Source organism: Lissotriton vulgaris, chromosome 8 (assembly GCF_964263255.1).
Source record: "Lissotriton vulgaris chromosome 8, aLisVul1.2, whole genome shotgun sequence".
In the NCBI taxonomy this organism is placed as follows: Eukaryota; Metazoa; Chordata; class Amphibia; order Caudata; family Salamandridae; genus Lissotriton; species Lissotriton vulgaris.
Window position 1 is genome coordinate 1,169,397,461 of NC_141696.1, and position 14,117 is coordinate 1,169,411,577.

The 14,117-nt window shown below is 42.3% G+C and overlaps 1 protein-coding gene across 1 annotated transcript in view; it reads left to right on the forward strand.

Annotated features, from left to right (window-relative positions):
• VWA8 (von Willebrand factor A domain containing 8) overlaps positions 1 to 14,117 on the forward strand; it is a 1,363,176-nt gene that overhangs the window by 818,200 nt on the left and 530,859 nt on the right. The window contains exon 27 of the mRNA XM_086935029.1: positions 12,984 to 13,092. Coding sequence (XP_086791155.1) covers positions 12,984 to 13,092 — 109 coding nt within the window. The remainder of the gene's footprint in view (positions 1 to 12,983; positions 13,093 to 14,117) is intronic.

Below are 14,117 nucleotides of genomic sequence, written 5' to 3' on the forward strand. Positions count from 1 at the left end.
TCGCTATGTTTTGGTGAGGGGCACTCTAGATGAGGACATAATAGTATTTGGTTGCATCTATGCCCCCAATACAGAGCAAGATGCCTTTTATGTACACTTGTCTATGTTACTTGCAGATTGGACCCCATACCCCTGGGTACTTGAAGGAGATTCTAATACGGTGCTGGATAAATGTAAATGTAAATGTATTTGAGCTTATATAGCGCACAGCTACCCGCAGTGGGTTTCCCGGCGCTTACTTAGGGAACCCGTCCTGGTATTCCCCTGTGAGATAACCCCGGCAGGGTATCCGCAAGGTGAAAGCCAGGCATACCGCCGCGAGGGGCCGTTGTGGAGATTAAGCAAGCTATTGCCCAGAGTCGCAAAGTGTGAACCCGTGAGTCGTGAAGGCACCGAAGCGAGAATTATCGAGTCCGTGGAATTTTTAGCCCAGGGCCGATCTCAGCTTCCGGGTCTGCCGCCTCTAACCCCTGAGCCACACTTCTCCACTTACATTTGATAGATCAAACAACCCCCCCCCCCCCCAAGCCCCCCCACCCCACCACCACCTGGTCCACACTGACTCGTCAAGCCTGAATGTGGAAACAGTGGGTGGATGGCTGGGAATTGACCTCTGTATGGCGTGGACGAAACAAAGGTATGAGAGAATAATCCTTTTACTCGCACCTGCATACAAGATTAGATCATTTTCGGTGTCCAAAACACCTCCGACCTCGTATAAGACCATCTTGGAAAACAATCCTTTGGAAATATATCTGCCATTGGCCTCAGTACTAGCTCTGATTCCAAAGTAGCGGCGGCAGCTGTTTTATTGGAAGACTGTCATTCACAAAACCCTAGCAACTGCAATAAACACATATTTTGCAACTAATGCTGGCAATGTCTCCTCTCCCATTGTAGAATGGGAAGCATTTAAGGTAGCAATCTAAAGCACTGCGAGTTATTCAGTAGTAGGAGGCAGGAGGGAGATTCTTTGTGACCTCCGGGAGGTGGAGAGCTCACTGGGACCCCTTGAGAAGGTTGCGTCAGACAACACAGAGGCAGCACCTCGCTTATAGGAGACTAGGGTGCAAAATGGAGACTTGCTGGAACGTCTGCGGGTAGTAGATTATCGTCAATATACACAGAGAATGCATGCAGAGGTGAACCAATCAGGTCAGTGATTGGCGTGTATGATATGTCCAGATCTTTCTACCACACCGATTCTACCGCTAAATACCCTTAGGGGTGAGGTAAATATGCAGCTCGTGATCAATGCAGCCTTTTGAGACTACTACACAAAACTATACTCTGCACACCCTACACCCAGCTCCTCGGTGCTCAATGAGTTCCTGCACAAGGCACTCCTACCCACAGTGTTAGCCCCAGACAGGAAAGACCTCTCTGCACCCATGAAGTCAAATGATTTCAGAGGGTCCCTGAAGGAATTGGCACGCAACAAGATGCCTGAATCAGATGGCCTCCAGGTAGAATTCTACATTGCATGCTCTGCTCAACTGATACCAGAGTTAGAAAAACTATATAATGTATCTCTGATGGCAGACCTACTTCCCCCCTCAACTAAAGAGGCCCTGGTCACATCATTATTAAAACCTGGAAATCCCCCGGCGGAAGTTAACCTCCTATTGTTTACTATTGATATTAAACACAAAGTAAAAGATACTTAGCAAGATCCTTGTCCGTAGGCTACTCACATTGCTCCCTCCTTAGACATCCTCCAAGCATTTGATTCCTTGAAATGCTTTGGAATTATCCTGGCTAACATCAGATAGTTAAAGTTATTATATACGGACCCCACAGCAAGAGCTAAAACAGGTCCCTATACCTCTTTCATATCCGATGGGCTGTGGTACTAGGCCGGGTTACTCCCTGTCTCTGCTTCTCTTTATTCTTGTAATGGAACCAATAGCACAACGTCTTAGACAAGAGGCAGGACATAAGGGGATATTGTTGGGCAACATAACCCATACAGTTTCCCTTTACGTTGACGACTTGATTTTGTACATTAAAGATATCCACGAAGAGCAGTCCGATTTGGCCCAATTACAACCCCCCTTTGGGACCCTGTCTGGCCTCCATATAAACGCAGATAAATCCAATGCATATTCCTTGCGGGCACATATCCCGAGCCCAACATGTGCTCTGGGGAATGTGTGATTCTGGTAGACCTTACTACGTACCGATATCTCTGGATCCACATATAAAGGATATCACTGATTTACTAGAAGGCAACATCTCAAAAATGATTTTTATGTTGGATTGGGATCCAGGTGGGGTGGGTTGATCATTTCCCCAATTGATTTTCTGTCCATGGTAGTTATCTGTATATGTTCTGACACCCCTTTAACTGAAGACTAGTGCACTTAACATGTTAATGTTGTATGGATAGTACACCAGTATACATGCTTTTGAAGTGGACATTATTATCCTATAATATTGTCTGTTATATATAACAAAGTGCAATAAAGTTTGTGGAAAAAAATGTTTACAGTTAATCTGGATAAAAGACATAATAGGAATAGTGCTGGATGCTAGTCTGTAAAATATGTACAAATGCATGTCAGAGCGGGTGGGTTTCTCGATTCTCAAAAAGTTGCCCATGTACACGTAATGTTCTTACCCAAAATATTTGTGTACTAAAAGGTGAGTAGGCAGTGTCTATTAGTATAATGGCCCGACAGGCTTGGAAAAGCCTCAATAAGTTGTCAGCATTTGATCTGCCGTACCTTCGCTCCTATCACTTTCGAGACGTATAAACCTCTTGAGACATGAAATGCCCTTGCTCCTTACTTCTTAAGCCTCAAAAAGTTAAGAAAAAGATAAACTACAACTGATCCTTCTCTGGAATTTCCCCAAAAATGTGGAACACTCTCCCCACTGAGATCAGATGCAACCCATCCACATCCATCTTCAGGAAGGAAGTACACATTTTACAATCCAACAAATTCCTCTCAAACTGAAGTCTCTCCTCAGTCTCCCCATGATCGATCTCCTGCCTATGTGTCCCTTTCTCTTGTCGCACCAAAATTTGTCTAGGCATAAACTTATGCTATACTACGTGCATCTATCTCTCTGTTTACCAGTTTTGCATGTATATGTATTTATATAGAGTTTATTTTCATATAATGTTCCTGTATTTCTTCTTGTCCTATCCCATGTTTTTGTACACTATCTGTAAAGTGCTCTGTCACCCGAAAGGTTCTTGTTCGTGCTGTATAAAACTCCAAATAAATGAATAAATACAAGCTCTTAGGTATTTTAAGCTGTTCCTGTTGTTAGAAGCGCTACAGAAATGTCAGTTGTCGTGCAGTGCACTTGTGGTTATAGCGAGGGGATGCTTCTTCTGTTTTGGAATGTACATTGGTGCGTAGGGCTTTTCTCTATCACTTATTTCTATGGCTATTCAAGAAGAAGAATGTATTGGCACACAGGGTGCAAAAAGAGCTCTAAGATTTTTAAATAGGATCTACTTTTTCAGAAATAACTATCAACTCTCTGTTGTTTGTTTATCTAGCAGAGCATTTCTCCAAGCTTTCAACCCCCTGGGGCACAACTCTTGAAAAACAAATACGTTTATGCCCATTCCCGAAGCCTTTCATCTGTTTAGTGCAAATCACCAACTTAACAGATGCATCCAAGATTGTCCACTATTAATACAAATGCTCATTTGTATGTTTATTTTCTATTGTATGCCGTGAATAGAATCATAATTGGTTTGTATTAATCATTACAAAAAAATCTTGAATTAAATTTGTCAAATGTCAACAATATGAGAGACAATTAAACTACAATGGTTCAATATCAAGTAGGCAGCAGGATTTCGAGTGTCTTCTCTGCAGTTTATTATCAGTGACCCTGTCAAAGCTGAGAAGCAACGACTAACTTTCATACATTTTGAATTAAAATAAAAAAGTCGAAATGGCACTTCCTGCTGCTCAATGTCGTCTGTTGACATGTTCTCCTCAAGAAGCACACAAAGAAGAGATTATTACATCTTTCACAATCACGTGATCCCCAGAGATCTAAAGAAGCAAGCACCTTTCAAGGCGTGTGAATTATCTTACAAACATTTGTAATTTAAAAGATCAAAAGTAGTGTCATGCCAGTCCGCTTTTGAACAGATTGTGACATACTGATTATAGAATATTCAGTGATGCTGTTTTTGTGGTCTCTGTTTTATTCGTGGCCCCCTGACCCCCTACAAGCTTCCTCCTAATATACTTTCACCCTTGAAATCCCCAGCAAATATTTTATTTTTTCTGCCCCATCAAAATTGATCACGTAGGCGGATATGATGGTAAGCCCCTTCCCACTTCCTCTAGTTAACATTTTTCCCACAGCAAAATTCATCCTAAAAAGAGCCCATGCACAATCTTATGATATTAAGGGATTGAAGAAACCCTCTCAGTGCTGGGCTTCCACTGGGTCTTGCGTTTGATGTTTCCATGTCTTTAAATTGGGCTACACCTTAGGTGCAGTCAAGGGTTCAGACAACTTTTGGGATTTGTACTGGGTTTGACCTAAGGAAGCCTCAATCACCCTAAACTGAGCTTTGCTTGAAATACGGATTGGCTTAAGACTGTCCAGAATTTGCTGAAAGGACCGGGTCAGTTCTTGTACTCGTCTTCTATTGGGTCCTTCAGCAAGCCATTACTAGGAGATCCGTTCAGATACTGCAAAATAAGATCCCAGATGTGTCCAAAAACGTATCACCGCAGGGCCTGAGCCCAATGTGCCCTTAAGATTCTCTCACAGGCCTAGACATTACACCAGGGACTTCCATCAGGTCTCATCTAGAGCATCCACACATATCTTAGACTGGCTCCACCTGAGCTGCCTTCAGAGGCGTTATTGTCTTGTCTTGTTTTCCACAATGTTTCACCTACGGCGACAAGCTTCACAATTGGGGTCCCCTGAAGTCCCCGATGGGCTTAAGCACTGCCCAGGATTTGCTCCATCCATAACACCTTCATGAGCCCCTCCCAGAGAGCCCTCATGGTCACCCAAGCTCCTAGTAGCCTTTCACTGGGCCTTGACCAAATTGCTCAGCAAACATAGTACCACTTGTGCAGCTTCCAGGGTTTGGCTCTATGTGGTGTGTTTCTTTTGTAGCATAGTGAAACTCTACAGGACATGGTCAGGTCCTATATCATTATGTCTGCATGGTCTGCACTCCCCTGATCGTTTGGTATTGCCTCGTCTGAGAAGCCAGGGCTCTCCTGAGCTGAGGTGCGCCACACCTTCTACTGCTGTTGAAGCGTCCAAAGAAATTTGTTTTCAGAGGCTCTACCACAAGCTGGCTTGGTCATGTTTCTACTCTAGGATTACAGCAATGCCTTGTGATCTTAAGTGCATTGACTCTGTTGAGACCTCTATTTTCCTTATTTATATCTGGCTGTACATTAAATTAAAAAAATCATGGGGCCACATGTATCGTTATTATAAGTAGCGATTACCTATTTGCAATTTTCTCCGAATAGCAATAAGGTTATCGTGAATCCTAATGTAGGAAACTGTTTTATGTTTCATTAACGATGCTTAATGGGTCGCAAATAGACCTACCTTATGCATATTAATGAGATAGGTCGCAATTGGCGCGCCATTAGTAATCTATGCCATCACAGGTCAGCAGACCGCCATGTCTGTGATTGCTTTTGAATGAAGCAGTCTTTTTTGTTTTGAAATGCAGCCCATTTTCCTTAAAGAAATTCGGGATGCATTTAAAAGGAAGAAATTGCTCCCCCGTTTGTATTTCCTCAGTAACACCATTACATTGATATCGACTTTAGATGTTAGTTTTATGGAGCCTTTTGTACCAAATCACATTTGGGTGACATTGTTCCCAGTATTTTGTGCTGACTATAAATGCCTCCCTGTCACAATCAAAAATCTCTCAGGGGGCTAAGGAATACCATAAAAAGAGTCACAACAGAGTGTAACTTTGACAGAATAGCTCAGAGTTATATAAAGATCAGGTAAAATGTATGTAGGTCGATTCATACTTCTGTGTCCTGAAAAAGTTCTGTCTCTGAAATGGAGGAAGGTATAAGTGCTGGTTCATTCATACTGTCTTTTTAGGTCTCGCCTAGCCTTGCAGTGCGCATGCGCTGCACGCTCTGCGAGGCTTCTTGTACGCTGGCTTTCCATTGTACGTGAGGCTTTTTATTCCCTCCTTGTTGCAGCCCTGTCTCCTTTTGGCCCCGCACTCCTGGACTGGATCGTTTACTCGTGGAGTTACACCGTCTCCTTTATAAGTCTGTAAGCGCTCTTTCCTTTTCATTTTCAGCACGGGCCGCTTCGGCCGCTCTTGTTTATGTACTTAATTATTTTCCTGCACAAGCGCAGTCCGCTTCAGCCGTGCTTGTTTAAAGCAGCAATAAGCGCTTGTTTATGTACTTAATTACTTTCTCACACAAGCGCGGTCTGCTTCGGCCGTGCTTGGTTAAAACAGCAATAAGTCTTGCTGGCAGGCAGATAGTTCCCAAACCCTGACCCCTCGCCTTGCCAAGAATTCAAACACAAAGCTCGCTTCATGCTGCCTGCAGCCAGCACTCCCAGATAAGGCGGAGGCAGCTGCCGGGCGAACCAAGGCTCGTCGCAGCCTCCTGTTCCCGAGGAGTTCCACTTTTAAACGACAGCTGCCACTGCTGCTGTGCTGCGCCGGAGTACGAGGGACCCGGGGAACCCACCAACAACCCCCAGAAATGTAAATAGAGCAAATCGCGACACACTTCTGTCTGCTTCTGTCGCTGGTGCACCCACAGCGCAACAACAGGTCAGGGTGTGTAGTAAGCATCAGAGGGTTTGACTCACCGCGCCCACAGAGGACCAGTTGCTCGGAGTGAGTCTGTTTTCAGGTCTGTCCGTTGCCTTACGTGCCCCCTGAAGGTTGTTCCAAACTTGCCCGCCTGCTGAAAGCCTGACAAACAGAGAGGCCTCTCTCTTTCAATGAGCCGGCTTATTTGCCTGTCAATCTCGGGGCCCACTTTCTGCATTCTGCAGCTGTGCACTTTGCTAAAGTTGCAATAGAAATTTCCATAAGCTCCCCGCTGTCCGACTAGGCAATTTGTTCCATCAGGTCAATGAGAAACCGAAATCACATTTTTTTTTGCTTTCTCCCATGCTTCTGAGCTGCCAGTGTCCTGGTTAAGGAGCACTTTAGTGAGAATGGGAGGAGAGAGAAGCAAAGATTACCACAAGGAAACTGCGTATCATCTGCACTCAGAGATGCATCCTCCACCTCCCTCCACCCTTGCGCCAGCAAAAGCTGCCTCCTTCACAGAATTTAGAAATGCGAAGGGAGGACTCCAAGGGGCCCAGCCAGACAAGCCTTTCTCAATCCATTAGCTTTCAGCCATTACTTGTGATCCGGGGTCCCCCAACATAAGAGTGTACTGGGTATTCCTTCAGGGGGCATCAGGCGAAAATACATTTTATAAACATTTTGTGAACGAGACATATACGAGGAGAGCCTGGGTGCTGCAGTGTCTCCACTCAGGAGTCATTTTTTTAAAAGCTTAACATTTCTCTTCAACAAAAACACCTTTTTGCAATATGATGGAAAATGCATAGGCACAAAATATGCATGTTAACTATATATTTGGTGATTTAGTAGACTGAGGCTGGGATATTGCAAAATGTGACATGGTGCCTATTATTGTACTGTCCTTTGCACTGGGGGCTTCCCACACTGGCGCTGGTGGCTTCACACTCAAAATAAAGGCGTCCCTCTCGGGTGCGTGCTTTACCAGTGCACGGAGAAATACAGTTTTTATTCTGCAATATGTGGGTCCAAATACCCCGCCCCCCAATTTTTTGAAATTTGCTTCTGCTACAATGTAAGAACACGTTACATGTAGGGTACACCCAAAGGTACTGGGACCTGGGTGTTCAATAGTACAGAAAAAAGTGGTCACAGTACACAATCTTTAAGGAACAAAAACTCTTTCACATAGTATACATAAATAAATTCATACACTGAATTATTGAGAGATGTTATTTAATGACATCCTCGTTCCAGCAGAAATATGAAGAAAACACTTTTAGTATCACATAAATATTGTGCCCAGAAAAGAGGAGGGGGGTAGTGGGGAAGGTAAGTGATTCAGTGAAGGATACAGTGGTGTAAACAGTTTAAAAGATTGGTGCAGTCACACAATTGACAGTTGACGTCCAAAGACGCATGTGATTTAGCCACATAGAAAGTTGAACAGTTGTTAGCGTCGCCCATACAATGAAACACAGCACCAATAGATTGTTGTTTGTGGGGTGGTCTGAATAAAAAAGTCGAAGTTTCGCCCCCGTACAGCGTAGGTTGATTTCCACCTTACTATGGGGTGTTCTTCAGGACTCAGACGAGGGAGGGGAGTATGGTTTGGCACCAAGGTAAATAAAATTAAATGGAAGGAGCGAAGTTGCAAAAGGTAAAGAAAAAGCTAGGGGCCAAAGCTCCAAATAATTACCGAAGGGAAGCCCTACACAAAGGGCTGGGATACAGGAAGGTCGGGCACATAGGCTCCGGGAAGCAGATAGCGCTAACAGCACCTGCAAAAATAAGGTTTTTTATGAGTGGCCATTGTGTCCAAACATGCCACCTGAAATGCCGGCCCTCAACTATTGCCAGCAGTAAAGTATGGTAAAAACCGTTAACTATACAAAGTGACTTACAACAAAGACAAACTAGTGCTTCCCTCTAAAGAGGCCGTATAATTTTAAAGCCTGCCCATTGATTTAGGAAATCTAAAAAACGGAGGTAAGAGTTTGTTAATATGGGCAGAGAGTATATTAATTATAGCAAGTAAAGCTGCTAGCGCTAATACACAGCATGAGGTATAATATCAATCATTAAAGTACCTGATCTGTTGCAAAACAATACTATGTGAAATCGTTTTTGTTCCTTAAAGATTGTGTACTGGGACCACTTTTTTCTGTACAATGTAAGAACATGCATTGGCATGGCCAATAGGTCTCGCCTTTGGGACCTTATAAGTGTTTAGTTATCCACCACAATATCCTCGGTGCAACAACATCAACTGTTGCGATAGCTAAACACTTATAAGGTCCCAAAGGCGAGACATATTGGCTATGCCAATGCTTGTTTAATGTTGTCCATTGATACAGTACAAAATCAATATTTGAATGTCATGTTACAAAATACAATTTCCTTAATTTTAAAAAGATCCTTTAATGGTTCCATAAAATAGATGCTACAAAATAAAATTTGCAAATAAGATAAACAGTTTATTTTGACTGTTATTTCTCCAAAGTCAAATATCGATAACCTAAAGTGCAAATATGCAAATCTAGTGCTTTTTAATATGAGTACTGAATAAAATAAAATGCTACTGTTAGAATTTTTTTCAAACGATCCTTCTAATAACCCAGCCCATGGCTGTTCAGAACTAGAAATGTTCATAGTATCCTGGATAGAGTGTATTCTTCTCAAAGGCCCCAACTTTCCCATTAGCACTTCAGACAGTGGTGTTTGTAAACCAAATATTCATAAAACATTGTTTTGTCTCATTCAGTCTGTGTTAGGGGGTGCTACTACATTTTAGGGACGGGTGTCCGGACAAACACTAAAACAATAATATGATCCGCAGAACATGTTTTCCTTTGCTCCCTGGTTCTGCACAGCTGCTTTACTCTGAACCTCCTGAGCATACGTACCTTAAGGCGCCAAAGTGGCGGATGGGGTGGACAGAATGTGGCACCGCCTGGAAAGAGTCTTCACAATTCTGATGGATTTGATACGCTAAACACAGAAGTGAAGACAAGAAGGACTATAAACTCCTCCATTTTGAAACTCTTGTTCCATCATCAATTATTTTCTGCATACTAGGACCCTCCCTAGCCATCTTATCTCCACTGAGATTGGCTCCAAAACATTGCAGTATTCCAGAGAAGTGTATTCCAGAGAGCTGTAAACCTATGCACAAACCTTTGCACAATGGAAACGAGCAAATCCATCTAAATGCTTATCACATTTGTGACTCTGGTAACGTAAATATAATCTTTTTTTTTACTTTGGGGCTTCAGAATTTAAATAAAATTGCATTTGACTCTTCAGTTTTCAGAATTAACCAACCAATATTAAAAGCAGCGGCTAAGCTAGTGCCAGCAGTGTTTGTGTGTATGTTGCTGCAGCAGCAAAACATAACTCTTGTAGTCGGGATGGTCAACCCGCACTTCCAAATGGAAGAGTTTCAACCTATCAATTCAGTGAGTTCTCCTGCCTCACATACATCATACAGCCTTTGTGTTCAAAAGGGCATACATGTTTTTCTTAAGTATACAGCACTAGCCTGGAATGGAAAATAAAGCGAGTTTCATCAGAAATAAGTATTTTTTTGCCAAGATTCCAATTGCACCCTACCTTTAGAGAAAAGACACTTAAAGTTCAGCTCATTGAACTCTGGTTGATTTTCTGTTACCCCAAGCTATGTAAATGTGTGAGATCTATTACCCCCTTAAAAGTATCGGCATCAGTATATTATCAAATGCATAAAAAGCTATAATCACTTTGGTTTTTGATTGACTAGCCCTGTAGCTAGAGACTGGGCTGTAATCTGCACCAGTGATCACTATTTTCCAGATTCTGTAATGTGGGGGCAAGACATCCCTTTGACATTTTTTGCAGAAAAGGCCATTCTTAGCCTCTCCAGGGTGCCCGATTTGGCAATGACATGCAGTCTCCCTTTCAACATAATCGCTAACTGTTCAATAATCAAAACAAAGCGGCAAGAGAGTAGCCCTCTCTATTGCCTCCCCAGATTCTTAACTCATCTGTAGCAGCTCCATTCACGTGGAGAAAAGCCAAGGCCCAATTTTGTAATCTGGCAATTGACTTGTGATCTGAGAGGGGATACCAAAATGATCTAACACATCCTCAAAAACTCCCAGATGAAATTCATTGGCTTCCAAAATGACAGTTGCCAGAGGCATCTCATTAGTTGCTTTCACCTCCAAAGCCCCAATGATGTGGTTGGCGGCAAGTAAACTTTAAGGGATGAACCCAACTTGAGCTACCTGGCCCAAGCCACGTGTCATCTCCCCAGGCAGCTAGCTAGAATCATCATCACCATCATAATAACTTTATTTCAATCTCCAGGATCATAAAAGTACATACATACATAAAAACATAAAATCATCCTATTACTACTGTAATGGTTTTCACCAGAGATCAAAAACATTTGTACATTGATGAGAAATTCCATATCCTAAAAGCCAAAATCTAGATACACATTTTATAAGATTATAAACATGAAGCCATCATACGTAATATAGATTTAAAATGCAATTTGAGACCACAGAAAATGCAAGTGCTCATAAAATACAATTAAAAAAATACTCAAGAGTAAAAGAGCAGCAGCATGGTGCCGGGCAAAATCAGTCATGGGCTGCACAGCATCAAGTAAATTAAAAGTTACAATCACAAGTGCCAAATATAGCAAGCATGGTGTTGCCTTAATGGCATTCTGGCACAAGAACTAGTTTGTAACTATGGGTTACTTCCCCTTATTGAAAGATGTGCAAACTAGCATTAAAGTTCTGTTTCAAAAATCCTACATAGGATATAAAGTCTCACAATTCATTAATCACATAAAGGTCGAAAGATTAAAAAAAGCAATAAGACCATGAGTAAGTTTGCTCCAATCAACATCTCTCTCTTTTTTGCAGAACCAGCAAATAGCCATTTACTAAACAGCTACTGTTTGTATATACTTGATATGCCAGATCCAAGCTGACATTAGGAATTTGGCGATTGAGAGGAACACCAATCTGCTTGTATCCGTGCAAGGGATTGTATATGCCTCCATATATCGTCCAATGCCAAAGTCCCTACAAAGAGGAGTACCCACTTTCTTCTCTGGTACCGATATGCAGAGAAAAAAAAAGAATATGCGTAAGGGATTCCGTGGCCTGTCCACAGGCAGGGCATAAATCCCCCCCCCCCCCCCCCCCTCCCCCCTCCCCCCCCCACCCCCCCCCCCCCCCCCCCCCCCCCAGTGCAGCTCTAGACCAATTGCTACAGAATTATTTTGTCTGGAGAGTCCTGTACCTGAACTGAATATACAGTTTGTATGCCAAAGGGGGGGGGGCGGGGGTGGATTCAATCTATGGTAGGCTCATAACAAGAAAATAATTGTAATGAAAACTTCAATGTGGAATTCATCGATCAAGCTAAATCAACAATAATATAAAACAATATATTGTCATATTTTTTTGGGGAAAGAGTTGATGTTACAAACACTAGTTTAATTTTGCCAATTTTGTAAATTTAATGTTAATGTAATGTATATTGTGTAAACAGGAATAATACATGTTGTTTGAGGAACACATTTGTGTAGGAGTTGAATTAATTGCATGTTAACTCAGTAATACATAACATGTTATATACATTTAGCAGAGCACGCAGGTTGTTAGGGTAATTTTCAACCTGAATTATCCTTTGTAATTATATGGTAGGGAGATTAGTAGTTCCCCATCCCTGCATAGCACGTAAGAACTAAACTAAGCATAAGTAACAGTGGTTGAGTAGAAGCAAACGGAGTGCGCCTCAGGCATTATTTTTCTAGTCTTATTTGGATGTCTTGGTGTGCCATGTAATTTGTATAGGACCACCATGGATTGTTTGGGTGTAGTATGAGAATCAGCGTGCCACTGCATAGGAAAGCCCACTAAAGGCACTTCACTTTTTGGCATCTTTATCTGTAACTACGTATTTCTGTGCCGCTTATTTAAGAAATAAATTGACTGCGGTTAAGAAAATGTTATTCAGAAAAAGAAGATTAAATAAAATTGCATGGGTGTTTTAGAAAATTGCTTTAACGTGCTGTTGAGTCAAGTGTAGATACAATTTGCCACTTACCTTGACACTCTATTTAGCAAATCATGCAAGCATGTATTTTGTGTGAATGCAGTTGGTTAATTTCCAGATCTGATGCAAACTTAATACTTTATTCACTAATGTCTGTTAACAGGTTACCCCTACCTGAAGTCAAATTCATTGGCCACTGGGTCACAAACGAATCAGGAAACACATGTCAAAAGCTCTTGTGTCCAACAGAAACGTGTCAACTAACTATAAAGGTTAGATTTATTCAAGCATTGCTTCTTTTACCTGTTTTGCATAATGTAATGTCTAAAAAAAAATTCTGTCCCATTAACAGAGGAAAATAGTGAAAAATGTGAGCTGCCATATGTAGGGGGTAATTTGACTTGCATACTAAGCATGAATATTATCAGGTCAGTATTCCACGCCTGTCTAATGGGAGGGCAACCATCTTTTGAGATATAAATGTCCCTTGAATAGGACGCAACCTATACCACTACACTGAGTGACCAGGCTTCACTTGAAACTGTATCCTGATTTTTGCTGGGCCAACCAGTACGCTGCTCAGCGATCACGCAACTCTATCATGTGTACTGGGGCCAGAACTATCCATGGTGATTCCAAGGTCCAGAGCCTGTTATGTAATTTGTTGGGGGCGCCAAGTGTGGCCTCTATACTGATATGAGACTGCCGGCCCTGTACTCGATTGTTGACATCAAGTGGTGGTGCCAGCATACCCATTGTTGTAGCTTAATGATACCGAACATACCTTATTTCTGTTTCAGGAATTGTGCAGCCTATCAGTCCCACTGATGTAAAGTTCCGCTATGATGTAATACACAAACCCTGCCGCTAGCATCCTGTGTGTGTGCCAAGTGCATGTTGTAAGGTCGGACTGGATGCAAGACTACATGTTGTGAGAATCTGATTTGCTGGGACTGGTGGTGAAATAGCCTTTACAAGATGGATGGAACCATGCAATACTATTGATACACATCCATTACAACGCATGCGTCTTTACCATGCATATTTATGCAATGCATAGGCCTTTACCATGCATGTCTTTACAGTGAAAATGAAAGTATTTCGCAGGTATTGTCTGCGGGGGCAAGATGAGTGGTTTCAGTACTGACAGCGGTATTAACCTACAGACAGTTGCGGCAGAGTAAAGACCGAGGCCGCAGTGTGGCAGCACCACTTGATGTCTTAAATCTCCCACCTACTAAAGGGGCATTCACTAAGGACTCCACATACCAGCATGCAGCAGTCTGGCAAGTGCAAG